The sequence below is a fragment of the Acipenser ruthenus genome, chromosome 5 (assembly GCF_902713425.1).
Source record: "Acipenser ruthenus chromosome 5, fAciRut3.2 maternal haplotype, whole genome shotgun sequence".
NCBI classification, from domain to species: Eukaryota; Metazoa; Chordata; class Actinopteri; order Acipenseriformes; family Acipenseridae; genus Acipenser; species Acipenser ruthenus.
This window is the reverse complement of record NC_081193.1, coordinates 42411680-42437974: the sequence shown is the minus strand read 5'-3', so window position 1 is coordinate 42437974 and position 26295 is coordinate 42411680. Positions and strand designations below refer to the sequence as shown.

Sequence of the window (26295 nt, the reverse complement as noted above, 5' to 3'; positions counted from 1 at the left end):
AAAAAAATAAAAACTGAAGTTATTTCAAGGGCTCCTACACGCATTTTCAATTTCTGAAATTACTGGGATTGTTAAATCTTACCCAAACACTACTAATGACATTAAAAAAGAAAACTTGCCTAATCCAAGGGAGCCTATTTTCTCATTCATTGTCTTCAGGTCTTTCAAATCAATATCTTTGCCATTACCAACTATTAAAGAAAAAACAAACACACACATTAACTGCATTCAGATTTACATCCTTTTGTACCTAAAATAGATACATTTCTTAACGTTATGCTTCAGTTTATAATAGTGAATTCCCTATGCAGAAAAAAACAGTGCACATGAATTCTTGTTTGTAGGCATAGTTATAAATTCCTGCACTGATTTACAAGTAATCTTCTTCCTAAAGAGGGCAGTTGACCCAGACCACTGGAAAAATGTATAGAAAGTATCCAGCCAGTGAAACCTGATGCCCACTGAGGAGAAGCAGGAAGGGGCTTTACAGCAAGCACTGTAAAGAGCCGGCTGCTTAACCTTTGCAACCTATTGTAAGACTGCAGTGGACCCTGAGCATCAGCAATACAGAAACAGTAATATCTAAAAGACTAGTGCAGCTTTTTTAGGTTTTCGTAAAAGACATGTAGTTTCACATGTTTTTTGCCGTCTAAATGTGAGTAGTAGTTTTCTTACTGTCAGTAGGTCCTTTAAGTGGGGGTACTCCAGCCAGGGACCCTAAACCAGTTTTTAAAGGAGGTGCATCAGAAAGAGATGCAAGGCTTCCCACTGGCCTACTTGAATCTGTCCTCCTAGAACAACAAAAGTGTAAGCAAGTCAATAATGAGCAAACACAGACAATAAACAGGAACATAAGGATGCATGGGTTGTTTACGATTTCTTTCAAATTATTATTATTTTTTTTTTTTAATTATTATTATTATTATTTTTAAATCGACATCCCTGGCAGTTAGCAAAGCAGAACATGACAAACTAATGCCAATCATAAGAAAAGTAAAGCAAAAGGTCATCAACCAGGCAACAGGACTCCAGGGAGATTAAACTTTTTTTTGAAATCTTTTTTAAATGAGAGACTATCAGGTAGCCCTAGTCTCACCTCTCTTCAGGATTGTGCCTGTTACCATTCTCTACAAAGGGATCCTCAGTCTCTTCATCTGTGTCACTATTTTTACCAGTAATCCTAATCACAGAGTAAGCAAAGAGAAGAAAGAGATTTGAGACACAGCCAGACATGCAGGGGGAGATGAGAGGGTGAGAAGACAATGTTAAGCACATGTTAAAGACACAGAAAACCAAGATATAGAATATCAAAGCCTGAACACTCATGGGACATAAACTTGGGATACAAGCAGTTTGTAAAGCCCTTTTAAACATTAACAGACTGCTTACAGGCAAGCTGTCAATCATAAAATACATAGTAATCCAGTAACAGTATTAAAAAACAGTCATTATTAAGGACCCTTTTTTGACGAGAAGTCGTTATCAATACATGTTTTATGTTATTGTTGTTTTTGTATCAAACCATTACAAAGCACTCAAATGTCATTTAACAACAAGCGTGTAAGCAGTGGGAGTGGTTCTGAAGACTAGAACTTACTCTTTGTGGCTACTACCGTTCTTCTTGCTTTTTGAAAGAGATCCTCCTGAAATACTTTTGTCAGTATGCGACCACCTTCAATTATTTTTTTGTAGGAAAATAAGACATGAAATGATAAAAGGGAAACAGAATAGAAACACACACCACATGTTATTCAAGAAGACAAAAGCACAGCATTCTCCTAAAGTGCTTTGATTGGAGTTTCGATTTTAGTGCAAAATTAATGTTCAAAGCAGTTACTATTAAGTTTCTGAAATCTACAACGTAAATATCAATAGCAATAAATTCAAATAAGGACCGTGCAGATCGATTTTTCCCTTCCAGTTAAGATTGATAGTATGCCTTAGACCTAACTTCTCGTATGTGTTTAATTTCATTTGTGAAGTATTGATACTTTCCAGCACTTTTTATATAAAGTTTGTTTAATCGATTTTAATACAATAACAAATTGCTTGTAATTTGAGCGTATTTCTTGTCACATAGTGTGAAGAATTTGTAAGATGAAATCTTCACTGTTTGAGTTTAACGGATATTTCCCCCAAAAGTAATGAACGTTGGAAACCAATTTTTGAACATGTAAATGAAAAACCTTGCTTCTTACATGAACTTGCAATTTGGTCACAAATCTGGGATGCGTAACTAAAAATCCCCTCACTTTTGTTGTTTGGATCTTGGAGCTTGAACCATACACCAGTGAACCCCCACCCTGCCAAATTAGTTTTTAAACAGGTAAATGTATCTGCATATCTTTTTAAGTGCTAGATTTAGAGTTATGTAATTCCAGGGTTCCTGACATACTTACTCTTTGTGATTATTGTTCATCTTGTTTTCTGAGATACTTGCCCCTGAAACACTTTTGTCTGCCAGGGATATACTAATATCACGATGCAGCAATGATACAGAGAAAGAATAACAAGGGAGGAGGCTTAGTTTTAGTTATTTCTAATACATTTGAATAAAAAATACACTATAGTGTAAGTTTACAACACAACCATAAATATACACCATGTGTACGTTTAAAACACAGTCTTTTATGAATTCTAGGGAAATAAGAGGCCATAAACTCGGAATTGTTAATATAAGGTTAAGGAACAGTGGAATCTCACCAGTTTCATAGTTAAGACACTCCTGTAAATGACAGAAAGAAATGAAGCTCACCAGCCATATGTTTTCTCAGGTCTAGGCAATGGATCATCAAAGAAAGAATCTCCTTCATCCTCTTCATTGTTCAGATCAAAATCTTTACCCTTCTTAACTGCTGGAACGTTGCTGTTGAGCTTTGAGTCCAGTTTTGATTCACTGGCAGATATATGGACATTGCTTTTATTCTTCACACCTCCAGTTGGCAAGCTTAATTCGCTATGGCTGGATTCAATAACCTTCAAAGAATTTAAAGCAACTGTTAGAGCCTTTGAAAATGTTAAAACAATTTGCCTTACGATTACATTGCTCCGAGTCAAAAATACAGAGCTTTTTAAAGTCTGGACTTTTTCCTATCTGAACAATTCACTATTAAAGCCACGCTCAGTCCCTCAATTAAAGCCGATTTACCAGACCCTTTAATGATAGCAATACAGAGATTCCACTGCAAAAAACTAAATGTTATATTAATGTACGTACTATAAATCCATTAACACTTTTTACTATTTTTATTAACTGTGGATTACTACCCTGTAATGCAACAACTGCTTTTAATGCCACGTTTCCATTAGCACCACAAAACCAGTCCGTCAAACTGAATCTTGTTCCACTATCAAACGGGCTGGCGCAGGTTAAATCTGCAGTCTGCAATCCAGCAACCAGAACTTGCACAAAGGTTAAAGACCGACTTGCATTGCATTATTCAATAATTGTCATTTACAAATGAATTCACCTTCCTCCAATATTTCACTGCATGATACCATTTTTTTTCACACCCCTCTACTCTCTTCTCTACAGTATCCCACTGGCTCATTACCTAACTTCCTCCATCACATCGAGTTGGCAAGATTGAGTTCTGCCAGTTCAGTATAACAGACACTGACAATTAAAAAAAAAAAAAAAAAAATACAGATATCTTCAATGTAAAATTTAAAGATTTTAAGGACATTGGTTGAAACATATTACTGATAAACTGTATGCTGGTGTTTTTAGGTCACTATAAAAGTAATATACTATTAGTACAGAGAAATGACAGAAAACAATGACAGAAACAGATACAGGTACATAACATAGTTAAAACTAATCCAAGGCACACATTTGAAATTAATGCAGACTCTAAGCTACAGCTATGAACATAATGTCAAGAGAGCAGGCCAAGAACATATGATGTTAAGATAACTTCTTATTAGTTCTGGATTCTTGAAACAAGCAATGGCATGTCTCCACTGTGAACAAAATGTGTCACAGAAAAAAGCACCTAGCAATGATCATGAATACAGAAACCTTCCAAAATGAGAGCACAATATATATATATATTTTTTTTATGCAATAAGGTTGACAGGAAACAAAACAAAAATCATGAACGCCTACATTACACTTCCTTAACCTGTGTTCAGAGCTTCATCATGCCTCAGAATAAGCTGCACAATTATAAACCATTATCTTATTCCCATTATGCAATTACCTTTCCACTAGCCAGATCATCACTTTCTTTACATTTTATATCTGGGTATCACAGCCAAAAGCTCCTTTAAGATTATATTCTGCAGTATTTCATAGTTATGACATACAACTTTCCTATACTTGCCTCTTCATCCTTTCAAGGAAGAACCAAAAAATAAACAAAAAAGTATTAAAAGATACCTTTTTAATCCTCTGCTTTTAGCATACCAAAATAGAAACGGCTTAGTTATATGCACAATGCACATGATGCACACAATACTTGGGATGCGTGTTATACTCCTAAATTTAAAGTATACTTTATCTGCTTTTTTTGTATTTTATTTTTAATCCTTTCACTCTATTGAATCACCATGATACAGTACTGTGAAAAGTTTTAGGCAGGTGTGAAAAAATGCTGTAAAGTAAGAATGCTTTCAAAAATAGACATGTTAATAGTTTATATTTATCAATTAACTAAATGCAAAGTGAGTGAACAGAAGAAAAATCTACATCAAATCAATATTTGGTGTGACCACCCTTTGCCTTCAAAACAGCATCAATTCTTCTAGGTACACTTGCACACAGTTTTTGAAGGATCTCGGCAGGTAGGTTGGCCCAAACATCTTGGAGAACTAACCACAGTTCTTCTGTGGATTTAGGCAGCCTCAGTTGCTTCTCTCTCTTCATGCAATCCCAGACAGACTCGATGATGTTGAGATCAGGGCTCTGTGGGGGCCATACCATCACTTCCAGTTCTCCTTGTTCTTCTTTACGCTGAAGATAGTTCTTAATGACTTTCGCTGTATGTTTGGGGTCGTTGTCATGCTGCAGAATAAATCTGGGGCCAATCAGATGCCTCCCTGATGGTATTGCATGATGGATAAGTATCTGCCTGTACTTCTCAGCATTGAGGAGACCATTAATTCTGACCAAATCCCCAACTCCATTTGCAGAAATGCAGCCCCAAACTTGCAAGGAACCTCCACCATGCTTCACTGTTGCCTGCAGACACTCATTCGTGTACCGCTCTCCAGCCCTTCGGCGAACAAACTGCCTTCTGCTACAGCCAAATATTTCAAATTTTGACTCATCAGTCCAGAGCACCTGCTGCCATTTTTCTGCACCCCAGTTCCTGTGTTTTCGTGCATTGTTGAGTCGCTTGGCCTTGTTTCCACGTCGGAGGTATGGCTTTTTGGCCGCAAGTCTTCCATGAAGGCCACTTCTGACCAGACTTCTCTGGACAGTAGATGGGTGTACCAGGGTCCCATTGTTTTCTGCCAATTCTGAGCTGATGGCACTGCTGGACATCTTCCGATTGCGAAGGGAAGTAAGCATGATGTGTCTTTCATCTGCTGCAGTAAGTTTCCTTGGCCGACCACTGCGTCTACGGTCCTCAACGTTGCCCGTTTCTTTGTGCTTCTTCAAAAGAGCTTGGACAGCACATCTGGAAACCACTGTCTGCCTTGAAATTTCTGCCTGGGAGAGACCTTGCTGATGCAGTATAACTACCTTGTGTCTTGTTGCTGTGCTCAGTCTTGCCATGGTGTATGACTTTTGACAGTAAACTGTCTTCAGCAACCTCACCTTGTTAGCCGAGTTTGGCTGTTCCTCACCCAGTTTTATTCCTCCTACACAGCTGTTTCTGTTTCAGTTAATGATCATGTTTCAACCTACATATTGAATTGATGATCATTAGCACCTGTTTGGTATAATTGTTTAATCATACACCTGACTATATGCCTACAAAATCCCTGACTTTGTGCACCTAGAAGAATTGATGCTGTTTTGAAGGCAAAGGGTGGTCACACCAAATATGGATTTGATTTAGATTTTTCTTCTGTTCACTCACTTTGCATTTAGTTCATTGATAAATATAATCTATTAACATGTCTATTTTTGAAAGCATTCTTACTTTACAGCATTTTTTCACACCTGCCTAAAACTTTTGCACAGTACTGTATGTATGTGTGTATATATATATATACACACTCTCTCTCTCTCTCTCGCTCTCTATATATAATCACTCTTCAAAGTTAGCACCACACCAATGCAGTTATTGTGCTAAATTCGGACGTTGCTTCTAATTAGACACTGAAGAACACTTGTATCAGTTATTTTGTTGATACATGCATTGTGTTAAAAATACCGAACACGATGTTAGTTTGACAAGATAACGAAATCGCACAATGTGAGATATTATATATATATATATATATATATATATATATATATATATATATATATATATATATATATATATAAAATGGAGTAGAATTATTGAAAAGTATTTAGCATATGAAAAATACAATACTGGAACTATATTCTTTTTATCTTTATGCAACTGTACAAAGCTATTTTTGAAAGCATTCTTACTTTACAGCATTTTTTCACACCTGCCTAAAACTTTTGCACAGTACTGTATGTATTTTAAAAAATGCAAAACAATCACATCAGGAGTGTTATTTATCTAAAAAAGATTTAAGTATGTGTTTTTTTTTCTTTTTTATACTGTACATCTTTTAGTTTGGGAACATCAAGTCTCTTTTGACATACATTCTAAAGGGTATGCACATTTTACAAGAATCATTTTTTTGGAAGAGGAAAGTAAAGTAAAATCTACTTTTTTGGGTTGCTGTTTGTATTGTTTAAATAATTTATAGAAAAAGTGGCAGATTAACATACAATTTCAATTGAAATAAAAACATCACAAACAGACAGAGAGTTCAAAAGAACAGAATTATATATTTTTGTAACCTACCTTGCTTACTGGTGTAAAATGTAGCTTCTCCTCATGGAACTTGCTTGGTGTTTGAACAATGTCAGAGAGATCGTTTGTCACCTAAGTGAAAAAACAATTTAAAATTGATTTGTTTTGTTTCTTGCTTCCTGCATAAACCCATAAGGGCAAAACATCAATTTCGAGCAAAACAAATTCTGAAATGTTACATATAGCCAAATTAATGATTTTTAAAATGAACACATTATATTATATATATATATATATATATATATATATATATATATATATATATATATATATATATATATATATATTACAATTACAAAACTTCACTTTGTTTTTTGCCCTTAAAGAACACACTAATAGAACATTTGTTCATGTAAAATTACATTTTTGTAAACTTGATGACATCTTGCCTGTCATCTACAGTATTCACAAAAGATCCTGATCAGTTAACACATTATGGGCCTCATTTACTAAAGGGCACTAAAATGTAGCTGTAACGTGCATATTAAGTGGTGAGCCTAACCTGCACCATAAATCTAAATTTATTGTCCCATTTACTAACAGAGAACGCATTAATTTACATGCACACTATTTGGCTAATTTACATACCATACTGTGCACACTACATGTATAGTGAGCGATTTAATGTGCACAATAATGTATAAGACTTACCCGTGACCACTGTGATATAAAAATCACCAGCAGTCCAGGCGTATCTTTTGGTCAGTGACTTATTGTGAAAGGCGGAGGTGGCTTACATTGAGCAATCAACAGACAGGGGGCAGGCAGAGGCAACGCAAAATAAAACTGCACGCAGTGTTTTATTTAACCAATGTATTGAACTATAAAATTAAATCTAAGAAACTATAACATTCATTCACGCTTAATATAAATACGGTGTGAATAAAGCTCATCTCACTAATCACAGCGGGGTGCCTCATTTAAACACATTATCATACACATCACATATTCATTCTGATTACCACAGTGTGGCACAATAAAAGTGTGTGCCATAATATGCCCACTATATCACATGATAATTAATTAAATTTTAATAGTAAATACGGAAATCATGAACGTGCACACTAATTGCAATTACGGTGCTCGGTAATGTTTAGTGCCCTTTCGTAAATAAGGCCCTAAATATGTTACAGTAAAAGTCTGAATATTGGCAAATCTTAACATTTACTAGTAAATATTGACATTAAAGTGTTAAATATCCGGAAACATAATGCTTTACTTCTGACATTTACCAGTAAATCTCAAGAATAACCAAGTGCCTTTACCAATAAGCTTCAGTAAATGTCCAAAAAGCAATAGAATTCCAGACAGTTACCACCTTACTTGGTAAATGACAGTTACCGGTAAAACTAAGATTTACCAGATTCTGACTTTTACATTAAGATATATAAACACATGCGCTGTGATTATGTATTCATGGTTTATAACAGGAGCCTATACAGTCTTAGAAAGCCCAAATACACTGTTTCTTAAATGTAGTTAGCTAGAGAAATGTTTTCCAAGACCCTATATTTAGTTCCCTTTCAATTCTAAGGCGACCAACAACCAATACTTTTGGGATATGCCTGCCACAGGTCAGATATTTACTGAACATTTTATGTCAGAGCTGCTGATAGGCCCCTCCAGGGAGTGACGTCCTCGATGGTGCTCCAGAGCCTCATGCCCTCAGTGGTTAGACGCTCCCTGCATCGGTGCCCTTGGTGCATAGGTGCCTTGGTGCTCCAGAGTCTTGACGCCTCCGTGCTTCGCCGCGTTCGGTGCTCAGACACTCCTTGCAATCGATACCCTCGGTGCCTCGACGCCTCCGAGCTTTGGTGCCCAGAGCCTCGGCACCCTCGCATGTCAGAATGGCTACTCAACCCTCAGGTGGTACAGCGCATTTGGGAATGGTTCGGGAGGGCCCGAGACAATCTCTTTGCTACGACAGAGACGATTCACTGCCCCCTATGGTTCCTCCACCGCTGCGGCGGTCCACTAGGCGTTGACGCCCTAGCCCACGAGTGGCCCAGGATGCTCTTCTACGCATTCCCGCCAATACCGTTGCTCCCGGCCTTCCTAGAGAAAGTTCCGAGAAAAGAGGCAACAGTTCTCCTCTTGGTCCCCAGATGGCCCAGGAGAATCTGGTTTGCAAACCTTTGCAAGCTGCTGCAAGGTCAGCCCTGGGAGATCAGTCAGGCGAGAGGCACTCTCTGGCACCCAGAACTGGGCAGACTCCATCTGTGGTTCTGGCCTCTGAACGGGACCATCTGTCCGCCTTAGGGCTCTCAGACACAGTTGTCAGTACACTGCAGAATGCTAGGGCCCCCTCCACAAGGTCATTGCACGCCTGTAGGTAGGTATTTCCAAAATTGGTGTATGGCCAGAGGTCATTACCTCATTTATTGCTCTATAGCAACCATTTTATAGTATCTGCAAGACTTCGTAGAGGAGAGTAGCTCCCCCTCTACGCTGAAAGTGTACCTAGCAGCCATATCTGCATGCCATGTCCCCTTTGAATCAGTGTTTCCGGGCGCTATTAGCAACCCGTTTTCTGAAGGGCGCTCAGAGGTTACATCCTCCTAGAAAGGACGTCCTCTCCGAGTGGAGTCTAGATGTGCTATTGGAGGCTCTCACTAAGGCCCCGTTTAAGCCCATACATTCCACAGAGTTTAAATATCTCTCTATGAAGACAGCCTTTTTGTTAGCCATCACCTCTGCAAAGCAGGTTAGTGAGCTACAGGCTTTGTCAGTGCACAGCTCCTGTATGTGTGTTTCAGATGAAGGAAAAAGGGTGTCGTTACGCAAGAACCCCGCTTTCCTCCCTAAGGTGGTTACAGCTTTCCACTTGAATCAATCAGTAGAACTAGAGGCTTTTCATCCCCCTCCTTTTTCTTTGGAGGAGGATCGGAGATTGAATTCTCTCTGCCCGGTTCAGGCATTGAGAGGTTATGTGAATAGAACGAGAGCGCTGCGTCAGTCTGACCAGCTCTTCGCCTGTCATGGTGAAAGGACCCTGGGTCAAGCCCTCTCGAAGCAGCGACTGTCCCACTGGATTGTTGACAGTTTCGATTGCATATACTAATGGCAGCTTACCCCCACCTGGGAGGGTGGCCGCGCACTCTACCAGAGGAGTGGCTACGTCATGGGCCCTCTTTAGAGGTGCCTCATTGACTGATATTTGTACTCCGGCTAGCTGGGCTACTCCGCATTCATTCACCAGGTTCTACCGACTCAATGTGGTAGATCCCTCTATGCCTTCATTAGGCACAAACCTTGAGATCACACCACAAAGACTAGTTTGGTGGTAGCGAGACATCCATCATCTGCTGTCTCGGCTCACGCTCCCTCGCGACGGCTTTGATATACTTTCCCAAAAGTATTGGTTGTTGGTCGTCTTCGAATTGAAAGAGAACGACAGGTTACGCATGTCCGTTGCAGAAGAGAACGTGATCTCTGTGGAGTGACTACTTATTCCCTCAGTAGGCGGGACCGAGGACGTCACTTCCCGGAGGGGCCTATCGGTAGCTTGGACATAAAATGCTCAGTAAATACCTAACCTGTGGCAGACACATCCCAAAAGCATTCGTTGTTGATCATCTTCTCTTTCAAGGAACTGTTCTGCCTGATTTTACCAATTACTAATGAAATCAGCAGTAAATGTATTTCCCCCTTTGAATACACTGACGACTTCAAACAGAAGTATTTGAGTATTATAAAACGAACAGGCATATCACAATAAAGCCAAAAATCAATGCTTACCACACTTCTACACTGGATAAATAAACGTTTGTACATTCCAAGAAACTCGTCAAAGTCAATAGCTGAATGTAAAACATGAAGAAAAAACCCTCAGTATGAGAAACAATGGAAGGGAAAATTACAAGCTTCTATTTTTCATACATACAATATACTGTATACACATCTACTACCATTTGTAAATATGTTCACATTTAATTTATAGTGATTCAGTTAAGAAGACTAACCTGCTCGGTAGTAATGTTACACCCCTACTGCTTGCAGTAAACTATAAAACTTATTTTTGTAATGAGACACTTTAGGTGCAGTGCCAACTTTTTGTTAAGGTCACTACAATATATTGCAATGGAATACTGTCTTGGATCAATACTCTTTTTTTATTAACTGAAAAAAGTAAATGAGGGGTGTCAGGAATTATTCAAATCCCTAAAAAAAAAGAACCAATGAACTGAATCAATGCTAGCTAGGTATGTAAACTGGTCTTCATTGCAAGATATTGATACTCTGTGTCATCAAACTCAGACATGAATGTGTTCACCTCTTACAGGTACTGTTTTGTTTGTTTTTTGCTTCCCTATAAAACACACAACAGTCATTGTCACTGAACACCTTTGTGTGTGTGGGGGGGGGGCATTTATTACTGTCAATGTGCAGACAAAATTTGAGAAAATGTCCCCACAAAGATAGTAACTCCTGAAAAAACGACGTTGTGGGGACATCCCCACTTTGTAAAACACCTTTTTGAGAACTAAATATGCCTTAAAAAAGTGCCAAAATATTTAGTTTGTTGTCCACTTTCACCGTGTGGAGTTTTGTCTGACTGGAGTTAGAAATAAATAAAAATATAGCGAGTCAATGAGAAATCCCCACAAATATAGGAATGCAAAAATGTGTGTGTGTGTGCGCGTGTGCGCATGTGCGTGCGTGCGTGCGTGTGTAAGTGTACCAGGGGTGCTATTGTTTACAAGCAGTCTGAATTCTGACAATGCAAAGCTTATTGAGGCCATGTTGCATAAGCTTGGTTACTTAGCACTAAAGAAAAGCTATTTTAAATATAAAAATTGAAAGAAATATACTTACAGTTATTAAAATCTTTATCCACAGCTCTGAACTCATCAGTAACATACCTTTCCAGCATATTCCTTTAAAACAAACGTTAAAAGAAAAACATTAACTTAATTGTAAGACAGTTAGTCAGAAAAAAAGCAACCGTTTCAGTGTAGTGGACATGCTGTATGTACTGGGAAAAATAATTAATTAATTAATTAATTAATTAATTAATTATGTTGATAGATAACTAATAATTACACAGTGCTAAAACTGAAATGATAAAACCAGTAGGTCCGCCTTAATTATAAGAACATAAGACTTACTTATGAAAGTGAGGGAAAAGATCTGTAAATAGTATCCTCAATTCTTCTTTGTTTATCTCACCATTTCTGTCCTACAAAAAGGAAATTAACACATTTGTTGTTAAACAACATTATTTCTTTACTATTATATCACGAAAGACAACAATATTAAGATATACCACAGATTATATAGTTAATTTAGAAATACCTAAATGGTACAGCAACAGCACATCACAACCTGGATATAGCATTCCCCCGCTATTCTTCTATCTGACTTACACATAAAAAAAATTGTGAAATGCTAAAAAATAGCAAATTAATCAAGGGTTCAACTTAATGGAAGACTGTTGAAAATGAATTACTACTAAGCTGTGTTCACACTGGGTCCGTTTAGAGGGTTTGGTCCACACTCGGTATGGTAAGTTTGGCATTAAGTGTGAACAACAAAGTCCGCTTGGGAAACAAACCATACCGAGTCCACCTAAAGAGGTTGACAAACGCACCAAGTCTGGTTCACATGCTAAACCTCAATGTGAACTCGGACCTTTTGCACTTCGGAAACTAACTGTTCAACGTAGCCAGACTCGGAAGTAAACATTTTATGCGTAGTTTAGTTAATCTTCTGTGGGAAACTAGTAGAGCAAAAACAAAATGTCTTTTTTTTTTTTTTTTTATAAAAGTACAAAACTGTATTGGTGTGCTCAGCAAGTTAATAGCAGAGTAATGTATTAGGCTGTGTTAGCGCCATTCAAAACAAAAATAAACAAACAATCTTATGAATTATTTGTTTAATCATTCCGATTGTGTTTATCACATGTTTAAGTGGCAATACTAATTATTATTATTTGTTTATTTAGGAGACACCTTTATCCAAGGCGACTTATAGAGACTAGGGTGTGTGAACTATGCATCAGCTGCAGTCACTTACAACAACGTCTCACCTGAAAGACGGAGCACAAGGAAGTTAAGTGACTTGCTTAAGGTCACACAGTGAGTCAGTGAGTGAGCTAGGCCTTGTACCGGGGACCTCCTGGTTACAAGATATTTTCTTTAACCACTGGACCACACATCCTGATATAGCAAGTTTTGAGATGACAATATAAAAAAAATAATGGAGTTGTTATACTGTTATTTTAACAGCTTCAGAGTTCTATGGTGTCAGTGAACTGAAGAAAAAAAAAAAAGTTGGTCAGGCACCAAAAGCCATGCTGAACTGGAAAAAACTTAACAAAAATAGTAAAATATATTCAGTCTTTTCTCAAATTACTTTGTTCAATGCCTACAGTGGGAAAACAGTGCAGTGTTGCGTAACTGAATACTGCATTATTGTTCTCTACTGCAGGCATTCAACACATGTATTTATTAAATTAGCGAAGTGCTCCCCCCGTCGTTCCCATGTTTCCTTCTACAGCAATAACATCTGGTTCACACATCATATAAATAAAACGAGTGAATGCAGTCCTTTTGCTCGCAGATAAGTGTGAACAGCAAGCAGACCGATACATTGTTTCAAACTAAACAAACCAGACGAATCCATTTAAAAACAGACCCGGTGCGAAAGCAGCCTAAAGCTAATTTAAAAACAAGAACCTTTTTTTATCTGTCATAGCATTAGTTAAGTAAACCTTGTGATAACAAGGCTTTCAGAAATAATGTTTTTAATAAGAATTACTTATATAGTAATCACCACTGCGTATCCTGAGAATTTTAGTAATACAAGTAACAATATTAATGTATGAATATTTATAAATGAAGGAAAAGCACCTTATCATAATGATCAAAGTTTTTCCTAGCTTCAGCTATCTGCTTTAGCGATAATTCCTAGGAGGAAACAAAATTGGTAGCAATGAAACCATTAGATGGTACAGGTAAGAAAAATAAAATCAGTTAAATACATTATATTTAAATTTTATAATACACAATTCCAATTTAACAATATGTTAGTGGTCACTTTATATATAAAACTAAAATAAAATATATAAGCTTTGTGATATTTTAGCAAGCAATACAATTAAGTTCACCGAGGACATAAATAATGTAGGCTCCCAGGACCTGCCTTCATTACAAATGCCCAGGCACAGGTTCATCAAAATTGGATAAATGAAAAATAATAATTAACTTATGAACCAAGTGTCATCAAAATGTATGGAAGTTTCTACTATATCCCTGTTACCAGTGATAATAATGGTTTTCAATTAAAAGAACATCACTTATAAAGAAACACATTTATAAAAGTGTTAAACATAAAGGAGCTGATGTAAGGATAAGCGTAGTGCAAACAATTGCAGTTGCAAAATCCAAATTGCCTAGCGGCCAGGCAATTCTTCTGGACTGCGGCCTATGTAAGCCAAAGAGCAATGCAAATTACTCAACATGCACAAATAATGAACTGCAATCATGATAATGAGGCTCGCAATGAGCGCCGCCTGTGCATCGGGGTATTTAGCGGCCGCACGTATAGCCCAGAGGTGAGGTGAATTAGGAGTATAGAGAGCAGAAGGCGCTGTATGAGATTTGCGGAGCACGAAAATCAAACTAAACTAAAAAATAAGTCAGAGGAAGGGCAGCAAAGTCCTCTTGGCGCCCAGAGTCGTTACAGCTGAGGTCAATGCTGTCGGTGTTACCAGGAGGACAGTCAACCAGGTGATGAAAAGGTGGCGAGACTTGCAGCAGCAAACAAATGTAAAGGAACAGGAGAAGGGCCACCATCCACATCACAGCTGACACTGCTAGAGAGGCAAGCGGAGAGGATAATCCATCCCAAACAACCCTGACCCTGGGTTTGAATATGCAAGGTCTTCTCTGTCTTGCCCTTCTCCTCTGAAGATTTTCCTGCACGTCCTCAACAACAGCCAACCACAGCAGCCACCCTGGGGCCAATGACAGGTCTCTGAAGGTGTTTGCTTTTATACAGCTCTTAATTACTCACTTCTACAATGGTTTGCACCTTGTCAGAGGAGGTGCAAAGTTTTTGGAGGGTCAGCAATTGCCCAAGTGCAAGGCAAAATCCTTTTATTATTATTATTATTTATTTCTTACCAGACGCCCTTATCCAGGGCGACTTACAATTGTTACAAGATATCACATTATTTTTACATACAGTTACCCATTTATACAGTTGGGTTTTTACTGGAGCAATCTAGGTAAAGTACCTTGCTCAAGGGTACAGCAGAAGTGTCCCCTACCAGGGATTGAACCCACAACCCTCCGGTCAAGAGCCCAGAGCCCTAACCACTACTCCACACTGCTGCCTTACATCTCATAATGTTTGTGCCTGCTTTTCTTCATTTGAATACCTTTGAATACCATTTAAATGGGTTCATGTTGGCAAAGTGCTAATTTGATAGTGGGTGCAGAACGCCAGGTGAAAAACATTCTTTACATACGCCGCATTTTCAGTGACTGCTAAACTTCCACTTTACACCAGTTAAAAACATTTTTTTGGCAGGAATATGGGTGTTTTGCAGCTGCAAATCACTTTCCACGTACCCTTACATCAGCCCAAAAATCTGTTAAAAATAAACGTTACTGCTTTAAAACTAAGAAAACCAAACACCTTCAATTATCATGAGTTTGCAAGATGAAGTTTAAAAACCATGTGCAATGTTGCATAAAACAGATAACAGGAATTATTAAAGCATAAACTATACAGACAGAAAGACAAGAATGTCTAACGATTGGTTTGAGAAATGTAGGACAGATTCATAGCAAACAGAATACTAGGAAGATACACGCTGGCAAGTTTTACAAAAACATGCATCCAAAACTAATTCCCATGTTATTTCTGACTGTTGATGCAATACCAGGTACTCTTTTTTTTTTTTCCCCCAACATTTTTTCAGAGACGAAATGTTAAAAAGGAAAGGCATCAAAGGCAATCACCAATAAAGATTTAATACCTTAGGAACATGTACAGCCCAATCACCCTGCAGATGAAACCAGAGTAGAAAATGAGGAGAACATGTATAGCGAGATAATAAGCAAAAACGTACACTCATCTATTATTAAATTATACAATACATAGTATCAAGGTTAAAATAAACAAAATCAAGTTGAACAGATTTTTGCTGCATTTACACTTGTGCTCCAGAATAATTTTGAAAGTATTCTGAAACATTCTGTTCCGGAAGGGTGCGTTTACACTTGTATGAAACTGCAGGGGGTACTTCTCTCAGGAGAAGAGAATGAGCATGTGCACTTTGTAAGGTGAAGATGTCTGACACTACAGTGTAATGATGATGTCATCAAAGTACCATCATTTGAAAATACTACCTTCTACAGTGCGTGTGGTGGATGTTGATGAAGAGGATTAAAAAAACTTTTGGAAAGGTAAGCATATATTTCATCTTATTTTACTTTTACTATGTTCATGTAATGTATAACACAATGAGTATTTAATCACATTATTTAATGCTACAGCCCAGTTAATCACAGGAAGGCAGCAAGGTGATGACGTAGCTGGCTTGTGTGCAATGCCTGCTGGGAATTTTCTCAAATCGTTCTGGGATGTGTCCTCAGCATGGTTACACTAGTAAATATTCTGGCTATGCCGGAATCAGACCACAACTTTTGAGAGGATAAGAGGACGCGTTACTGAATACATTCAGTTGTGTTAACACTAGCAAAATCTTCCGAAATACATCCTCTTGGCCACTCGTTCCGGAATATTTGTGCAAGTGTAAACACACCTTTTGACCTAGTTAATGTAAATGGGCATACATAAACAACTTTCTAAACATTTTCTGGAAGTGTAATTTAATAGGATACAAAATTAAGAACATGGTAAGGACAGGACTGAGCTGTTACATCATTTACTTACTCATGCATTTGAATTTAGTTCTTGATTTATTATATAAATGTGTATAAATAATCAAGTTCTACAGTAAAGCTTTTATAGGATTAATTATGCGACGTACATTGAATACCTCCCTACATTATAAGAAGAGGATATTGTTTGTTAAATGTCTAGCTGCAATGTGGATCTGCTCAAGAGGTACCTCTGCAAAACTGGAGCCTCTATCTTTGTGGCGACCCCTCTTCATTAATTCCAACAGCAGCGGTGCCCCTTTGGTTGCCTCTGTGTCTGGAATTCCCAGCTCCCTCGCTACAGCATCTCGGCTTTCCAATCCATTCAACTGAACTCAAACACACACAAGAGTAAGCAAGGAAAGAAACAAAGTATTTACAATCATAAAAGGTTTATTATAGGCATTAATGGAAAAAAGATGTCATGCAGGGGATCACATTTTAATTTTGTCTTAATAACAGTCGTGCCCCCCCCCCCCCCCCCCCATCCCCCTCTCCCATCCCCCTCTCCCATCCCCCTCTCCCCCCTTTCAAAATTGCTTCTATTAACTCTGATACAAAACACTCTGGCCCTCTATAGACAAATCTCTTTTTTCAAGCCTTGATGAATCCTGAGGCTATGCTACCACCTGGTGGTCCATTTTATTTTATCATTGGGGACACATTTATGTTTTTTCTTTTTTCTAAAACTAAAAGACATTTTGCAAAGCTTGAAAATTGTACATAGGTTGCATGAACATTTCATTTGAAGGCTGTGCATCTGCCTGCCGCCAAGTTCATTCATGGCTTGGACTGCGTAAATTCACATTCACCTAGGGGTGAAGTTATTCAATATAAAACCATTATTCTGTTCCGGGAATTAATCTCACTGCCACAGCTCAACTAAAAGTATACCATATGTATCCATGTAAATTTGCATTTACTACATAAAAATGTTGCTAGTATGAAGTTCTGCATGTTCTACTAGATTTACATTTTAAAACTAGTAGATCATCTTGATTATAAAACTTACTGTGCTTATTTCAGGCTGAAAAACTGCCATTGTGAAGTCCAGGTTAAAAAACTGCAAAAAATCCGAGATAAGACTGGCCACCAATCGTCCTGCAGTTTTAAAACAAATGTGGTAACATACACTCCCCTACTGCTGTAAGTATACAACCAGAACAGACCTATATCTAGCATATAGACAGAGAAGCCTGCACACACCACCCAACTCTCAATAACCTGGGCTAAAGAATTTCCTTGGCAAGGTCCACTACAGCTGGTTATGTATAGAGCCCAGTGAAATTCTCTTTTTATAACATTATTTTTATTTTTAACATATTATTATTACAGATACACAATACAAACAACTCAAACAGATGTATATCAATAATAGTATAGTATACATCATGTTATAACTACATCCATCATTTACATTAAACATTTTCTGCTTTTTTATAACATTATGACAGAAACAGACCTCACACAAAAAAATAATTTAGTTACCATAATTTCTCATTAGTGGCAGTAATGGTAACGTACAGTCCCCCATTCTTTTTAATTAACTGCCTATTTACAGTAAATACTGCCCAAGCCCTCTATTTATTTATATATTTACACTGCCATACTATTGTGGGGCTGTCATCATAATTGCACATACAGCAATCTACCCAATAAAAAAAAACGATAGGAATTGTATTTCAAGCTTGGGGAGGTATACAAGTGTATAACAGTATACAGCAAGCTTGGGGTTTTCTCAGTATTTAAACACTAAGCAAAGCAGATTCATTCATTCAAATTCATTCAAAACCAAAACAGCATTTGCTCCAGTGCAAAGTTTGCACCACTTGAAATAAAACAATTAGCATACTAATACAAAATACAAGCAAACAGATACATTTTCCCCAAAAGGAATAAACAGCTAATGCTTAACGACAGTATCTTTCGACTCGCATTCCAGGTAACAGTTGCAAAATCTGCACATCAGTATTTTGTCACCGTTGTTATGCGCGGTTTTGGCATTTTAGAAACAAACTTCTCTTCTCTTCCATCACAATCTGAATTCCCAAACGACTATGTATTTCCCGCTGCTGGTTTGTTTACCTCTGTCTGTGTCTATGTAATCCTAGCCTGCGTGTGGGCGTGTTCTGTGTCTCCCCTGGGATTGGCTGTTTGTCTGTCTGTGCCCATTGGTCCTAGTGCGGCTGAAGGCCAATGGGATGTGAGTCCAATAAGGGGGTGGGCTAAGGTTAAAAGGCGGCGCTGTGACACCATTTTATGTTATTGTTGTTGGTCTTGTAACCCGAGTAGCTGGCAGAGCTGTGGTCTCTGTGTGTGATAGAAAGGCGTGTTGAATAAAAGCCCTTTGGAAACAAACAAAGCGTCTTTCTCGTTTTCTGCCTCCTGCTGAAACGCTACACTATGTTTGCTTTATAATGACTTTGTTGTATTTTTGCACTTTGTTTTGCATTTTGTTTATAGGTTGCATTTTGTTTTATTTTGTGCTATTCATATTAGCTAAAAACACAGGGCTGTAGTTATGTTGTTATCTAGGTGTGGACTGACTGGCGCCTCCACCCATTCCTCCCAGATGGAGATACATAAATTAATATTGAAGACGCTGACCTGCTACATAGGCATAAACTTAATTACAGGAAGCACAACATTTTTCATTTTTTATCAAAATGAGATGAAAGGCTTATTTTTATAGCCAAACTGGTCTGCATGCATTATTGCATGCACAGGGCATTCACACAGAAGAAAACTGATACAGACCAAAAGGTATTGTGCTTAATACCTAAAACTCACCATCTTTTGTGTTTAAAAACTTTTTCAAGCTTTCATTAACCAAAGGAGTTTTGTTCTGCAAAGAAAAAAAAACACATAACATTATAAAAGTATACAAATGATCAGCTAAATGTTTGTTACACACTGTCATAGGGCGACCAATTATTTGTAAAACAATTTCAAGCTGGACAATTGAAAATAAAATGATTGTCAGCAACAAAGCAAGATTTAGGTTTTACGTACCTGGCTATAGATTTAACAAACCTAAAATAGCTTTCTTACCTCTACTTTTTCCTGTTCTTCCAAAGCTAGAAACACAGCAGCTCGGAGTTCTGCCTAAAGAATAAACATATAATTATGTGTGGTAAACCAATACATCTCTGAACTGCAATTGGATAGAACTTCGTCATTTTTTTTTTTTTTTAAAGCAGGTTGCGATTTCAAAATACTGTAGCGGCGGGGCAAAACATAGACTGTGAGTGAGGAAGGGAAAAAGGGGTCAGAGAATGTAAATTATGTAAATAGTTCATAGGAGCGTGCTTGTGTGCCTCCCACCCCCCTCCCATACCCGGCTGTCAGTGAATGAGTGGTTACGTGGGCGTGCTGCCTGTGTGCCGTATGGAAAACATGCAAATGAGGGGTGTGTGAAAGTGTCCAATGAGATCCCGAGGCAGCAATATTTAAGAGGGGGAGTTCTGCTAAGTCCATTTAGGTTCTTGAGCTTGTTTGGGTTTTATTAAAGAGCAGTTTCAATAACAGTTCTTCTAAGGACCAATTGAACCACACCACCGGCCTGGTCTCCAGTTATAACCACCGTCAACACTATGTCACTTCCTGCTAGAACCCTCAGTGTTAAACTGGTGTCAGAATAGAAGCGGGATCCAATGAACACAGCGGAGCTGAAGGGAAATCACCCAGGAGAAGGATCGCTCAAGCCAGGGGAGCTTGATACAACTGTTGGGGACAGAGAGTGGATAAAGGCGTTTTGGAGGGGCGAACATAAGACGCGGCACTGAGACGGAGACCTACAGAGGGCCAAGGAAGAATTTCAACCCAGCTGGAGAACCAGAAAGAGAGGTTCTGGCACAGCAGAGCCTGGTGTGAGGCAGACACCGTGCTGGAGCTGGGAGCTCTCTCGCTGCTGACCCCACCACCCTCAGCCTGATTTGGGAAGGCAGTGGGCAGAGTAAACATGCACCCACAGGGAAGAGACAGTAGCAGAGCCCAGCTACCAGCAGACGCTGCATTGGAATCAGGAGCACTCTCACTTCCTATACCAACCTACAGTGAACCACTGAGGGGAACGACCGGCACGTGGCCAAAGAACTACAGCCCGCTGTATGAGAGACACAGCCGGGGGGTTGAGCAACATCTGCTGCCAAAGATGAACCTGAACCTGACAGCTACCACTGCTGGGGGACAACAGTAACAATATAAAGTGAGCAAATCAGAAAATCAGACAGTGAGGGAAATGAGAGAGAAAGTAAAAACGGCATTAATCGAGATCAGAGTGTGTGGACGTACCAAAGACAACCACCCCGCGAGGAGAGTGCATGGGAGACTTGCTCACTGAGTGAAACGCGAACATCCAAGAGTCAACCACCCAGCGAGATGCAAGGGAATTAACAGTCGCAGCGGGATACAGTAACCATTGAGGCACCAACTAAAATGCTAACCCAGCTGCTGCTGTTATCCACTGGTACCCAAACCCAATATGCCCCGCTACAACAGTATCACGTCCCAGGAGACCTTAATAATGCATAAGAGGCCCACGCCTGGCCTGAACAGCAGAGGGCGTACAACTTGACACTATCATTGGTGAAGTGCTCCTTGATCTTGACCGCGGAGAGAGAGTATGCTACACCTCTCTTGTTGATGCCCTGAAATGTCGGTTTGGGGACAGCGAATTGCCTTACCGCCTACAAGATCAACTCCAACATCGCCGCCGGGAAAGGGGAATGAAACTGGGAGCCATGGCCGCTGATATAGCTCGCAAGGCATATCGAGATGAACCTGCCAGCATCAGCCAGAAGATTACGCTTGACGTGTTCATGAGAAGTCTGCAGCCCCCACAGCTTCGCCACCAGGTACACCTCCATAAATCTGCTACCTTGAGGGAGGCACTTACTTGTGAGCAGTCTATTAAAGAGGTGATGCTGGAGCCCACACCGCGCCGCACTGACCCCAGGCCAGTACGTGCTGTTGAATCAGTAATAGAAGAGGGAGAAGGGGAGAGTGAGCTATCCATCCTCAGAGTGAGAGCCGTAAACAATCCCAGGCATTAGAGAGAGCACTTGTGTTGGCGATGCAGGCAACCTGGCCATTTAATGGTGGATTGCAGGCAACTCGAGCCCCAACACCCAGGAGCATGTCGGCTGCCAGGAAATGCTGCCGGGTCCGCATAGAGGGGAGATGTGGGCCTGCCAGCTGAACTCCAATGTCGCTTTTCCGCTGTTCCACCAGCCAAGGGTAGTGGGGAGCACCGGAGAGGGAGACTTCCTTCATATTCCAGTGTATATAGAGGGGTTCCATGCACAGCACTAATTGACACTGGCTCGACCATCACAGTAGTTCATCCTGATGTTCTGCTGCAAGCTGAGGGAGACTGGAGAGTGAGAGAGAGAGAAAGAGAGTTCTGGAGAGAGAGAGTGGAGAGAGTTCAGCCCACTCATATCCAACTGAAAACCGTGACCGGAGAGCAGGCCCCAAAGGAATGGGGGAGGGGGGGCTGGTTTAAGGTAACCCTGCACCATGAAGTGTGGATTGCCGGGGTCCAAGACTATTGCATACTCTACCTCAATTTCCTCCGGAGAGTGGGCACCTCCCTCGACTTGCAACATGGGCACATTATTTCAGCTGCCGAACCCATTCAGCTCTACAGGGTCCAGAGACAACGATGGCTAGCCAAAGAGCAGCACCCTGCGTCCGGTCTACACTACAGTTCCCATCGGCCCCAGCCCAATCGGCCATTTCCAACCGTCCTCATCAACCGCCGGAGTATTCGCCAAGGGAGCCACACACTGCCCCAAATGCACTGCACGTCGCCCCCAGTCTCGACAGATCAGAAAGGGCAGCTGCCTCAACCCCTTGCTGTCCCCAGCAGCACCTGACGATCAACCTCCACCCTCTGTTGCTGCCCTCCATCACAACATTCTGGTTACCCCCTCTTGTCCTGCCACCTGCCACCCATTGCCAGCAGCACCGAGTTGAAGCCATTAGTGAAAGCAGTTTGGCGCCAAAGCTGTGAGGGGCTTAGCTCCGGTGTCAGCGGTGTGCTAAATTGATATGCATATGGCCGTTCTCTCCAGGCCATTATATATATATGTATATATATATATATATATATATATATATATATATATATATATATATATCAATTTAGCACACCGCTGACACCGGACACGCGGCTCCTATTCACCAAAGTCCTCCCCGTCTGCCCCTTGCCAAACAGGGGCTGGCCATGAAAATGGCCCAAGAAATGAGCGAGGCAAACGTGAGCGAACCTTTCGATAGCCCTTGGGCCTCACTGGTGGTCAGGCCAGTCAGATGCACTCAAAGGATTGTGAGCACAGTGGGACTGTCTGGCACCGAGAGAAGGGGCTCTTATCGGGGGTTTATTTTTATGCTTCGGAGTCCCTGAAGAGATCATTTCAGATCACGGAAGCAACTTTGAGTCAATAGTGTTCATCGAGTTGTGTCGCCGCCTGGGTTTAAGGAAGACTTGCACCACCCCACTACACCCCCAGAGTGATGGCCTCGTCGAACTGTATAACCGAACACTCTCCGCTCAACTCGTCATCACCAGAAGGACTGCGACCAGCAGCTGCCTTTCATAGTCCACAGGCTGCACCCCTGCCCTCCTGCTCTTTGGCCGGGAGCTCTGCACCCTGGCCGAAATAATGTTAGGCCGTCCCCCGGATGCCACTGCAACCCCCCCCCCTGGGCCGGAGTACGTGCTCCAGCTCCAGGATCATCTGGATGTCTGCCACCACTCCAGGCTGCCGGTGTACAACAAAAGCAGAATTACAATGTGCAGGAAAGGGGGCGGCATTTCGCTGCAGGAGAGCTAGTGTGGGTTTACGGGCCCCGACAAAGAAAGGTCGCTGCCTGAAACTGGACAGTCCGTGGATATTAGGTTGCCTGGGTGAAATGGTGTACCGGTTACAAATGCCCCATCTCGGTCACCGCCTCGTCCTGCATCGAGATCGGCTGGCTTCCTACCATGGTAAACAGACGCTGGGCCCCCTCACAGGCCAACCAATGCCCCATGCCCGAGCAAGCCTCTTTCCCGCACCGACCACAACGGGGGAAACCTCAACGCCCAGCAACCACCATTAAGCCCTGCCGCCTCTCTTTCTACCCCTGCTCCAGAGCCATCTCCTCTTCCCACTCCAGCCCTGCACGTCCTTATTCTAGCTGGGACTTCCCTGGGATCTGTGTCCCATTGCTGTCACCTACTTTAGGACAACCCCGAGACAGCGTCCCTGCTGCAACGTACGACCGCCCCTCCGTTTCCGGAACTAAGTTTGTGTTGTCAGGGGCATTAAGCTGTAAGAGGGGGGCAGTGTAGCGGCGTGGCGAAACATGGACTGTCAGACTGTGAGTGAGGAAGGGAAAAAGGGGTCAGAGAATGTAAATTATGTAAATAGTTAATGGGAGCATGCTTGTGTATGTGTCTTCTCTCTCGCCCCCCTCCCCATAACCAGCTGTCAGTGAGTGAGTGGTTACGTTCTCATGCTGCCTGTGTGCTGTATGGGGTTGGTTAAGGAAAACATGCAAATATGGGGTGTGTGAAAGTGACAGCCCGAGGCAGCGGCATTCCCCCTCTTAAAAACTGCCACCTCAGGCTCTCATTGGACACTTTCAGTTGTCTGTTTAGGTTCTTGAGCTTATTTGGGTTTTATTAATGAGCAGTTTTAATAAATGGTACTTTTAAGGACCAATTGAACCACACCACCGGCCTGGTCTCCAGTGATTAACACTGTGTACTGTTACCTCCTGCTAGACGCCACAGCTCATTCAGCGTTACAATACAATAGTATACAATATCTTGAGTAGCAATCTTGTCCATTACACTAGATCCTTTAAAAGTGCAGATGTACTTTTTAAACGTTAGGTGAATAGCTAAATGATTCGTGTTATTATTATTTATTTCTTAGCAGAAAAATTGTTACAAGATATCACATTATTTTTACAAACAATTACCCATTTATACAGTTGGGTTTTTACTGAAACAATCTAGGTAAAGTACCTTGTTCAAGGGTACAGCAGCAGTGTCCCCACCTAGGATTGAACCCACGACCCTCCGCCGCCGGTCAAGAGTCCAAAGCCCTAACAACTACTCCACACTGCTGCCCACTGCAGCGCTGGCATGCATATAGTTGAAAAACACGTTTATAATCTGTCCAAGTTTACCAATATGTAAAATGAAAACATAGAACGAACCATCAATAAACTAATTTGGACAGCTGATCACACCAAACCCGATAATAAAAAAGCAGAATGGCGCAAGCATCTTATGACCACACCCGCGGTTTTGCAAATTAATATAAGATTTATGAATCTTATATTAATTAATCTTATGTATTTTGGTTTAGATATCCAGCTCTTAGAATATTATTAATAAATTGATCTTTTATTTTAAATTTCAGAATATACAGTTGTGATCGTTTGATAACGTACAACAGGAACCATAGGTCAAGTGCACCAGGAAAGCCCGAGGATCGAGCCGCGGCCTTAGTAAACAAACTACAGCATATATCTTATAAAGCAAGATATTCGTAAAACGCTGTAACATGTAATATGAAAAATTAAAAACATTTAATGCGCTGGTAAATGTACCTTTATTTTATTGAGGACCCCGCTAGTTTCCAAGTTTTGTATCAGCAAGTCCCGAAGCTCAGTATCTTCTTCAGTGGCAGACATCTTCACCAAGACAACCACACAAACTCTGCTAGTTCTTATTCGGCACTACACATTCACACAAAACTCAGACGCTCGGGAAGGATTCTTAGAATTATTATTATTATTATTATTATTATTATTATTATTATTATTATTATTATTATTATTTTGTCAAAAACGTACAGTTTATATTAAGTAATATCTACTTTTTTCCTGTGTTATATGCAGTATGCGCGAAAAATAAAAAGGGCTGATGTGTCGAATAGTAAAATGTGAACAACCAGTCAAGTTTTATTCAAACGGTTTATTTGAGGAAATAAGGATGTCAACAGCGCAGCGGGAAAATTGAGGTTTGGGAGCGCTTGCAATTCAATTGCAAGTTGCCAATCGACTATCACAAGCCGAGGCGACAGCAATGTAACACAACCTTAATCAACGAGTCTTACAGGGCATTGTGACACAGTATCACCAGCCACACACGGTTTTACAAATTTAACGTTAGTAGAATTAACAATTGTGTGACCAGTGAAACGTATACATTAAAGGACAGTTAATTAAAGTTTACAATCTATTTTCTTACCTCTCGTTAGCTTTATTAATATACTGGTCTCCTTGTTGGTACAAATATTTTTTAACATTTTCATTTATGTAGGATACTCTATTGTATTGCAATCACAAAGATAAACTGCTTAATACTGGTACCTTTGCTGTAGTCCCATTGTCTGATTACAGCTAGACCATTGTGTCAAGAACACATAAGGTGTGGAAGAAAGTAGATTTTA

General features: G+C 40.2%; 1 protein-coding gene across 8 annotated transcripts in view; it reads right to left on the bottom strand.

The window, feature by feature from the left end:
- LOC117403246 (centrosomal protein 43-like) overlaps positions 1–25612 on the bottom strand; it is a 28986-nt gene extending 3374 nt beyond the window's left edge. The window contains exons 1-17 of one of the 8 annotated variants that reach the window (XM_034005251.3): positions 25451–25611; positions 19892–19945; positions 19631–19685; positions 17853–17941; positions 17032–17169; positions 15934–15960; positions 13799–13855; positions 12056–12126; positions 11763–11824; positions 10686–10747; positions 6939–7019; positions 2756–2976; positions 2400–2471; positions 1598–1672; positions 1097–1180; positions 676–791; positions 120–191 (exon numbers count right to left, since the gene is read on the bottom strand). In XM_034005251.3, the coding sequence (XP_033861142.1) occupies positions 120–191; positions 676–791; positions 1097–1180; positions 1598–1672; positions 2400–2471; positions 2756–2976; positions 6939–7019; positions 10686–10747; positions 11763–11824; positions 12056–12126; positions 13799–13855; positions 15934–15960; positions 17032–17169; positions 17853–17941; positions 19631–19685; positions 19892–19945; positions 25451–25534 (1420 nt within the window). In that variant the 5' untranslated portion in view covers positions 25535–25611. Of the gene's footprint in view, positions 1–119; positions 192–675; positions 792–1096; positions 1181–1597; positions 1673–2399; positions 2472–2755; positions 2977–6938; positions 7020–10685; positions 10748–11762; positions 11825–12055; positions 12127–13798; positions 13856–15933; positions 15961–17031; positions 17170–17852; positions 17942–19630; positions 19686–19891; positions 19946–25450 lie in introns of all 8 variants that reach the window. The other 7 variants (XM_034005254.3, XM_034005255.3, XM_034005252.3 and 4 more) reach the window with 7 other exon arrangements.
- Positions 25613–26295: the final 683 nt, after the last annotated feature.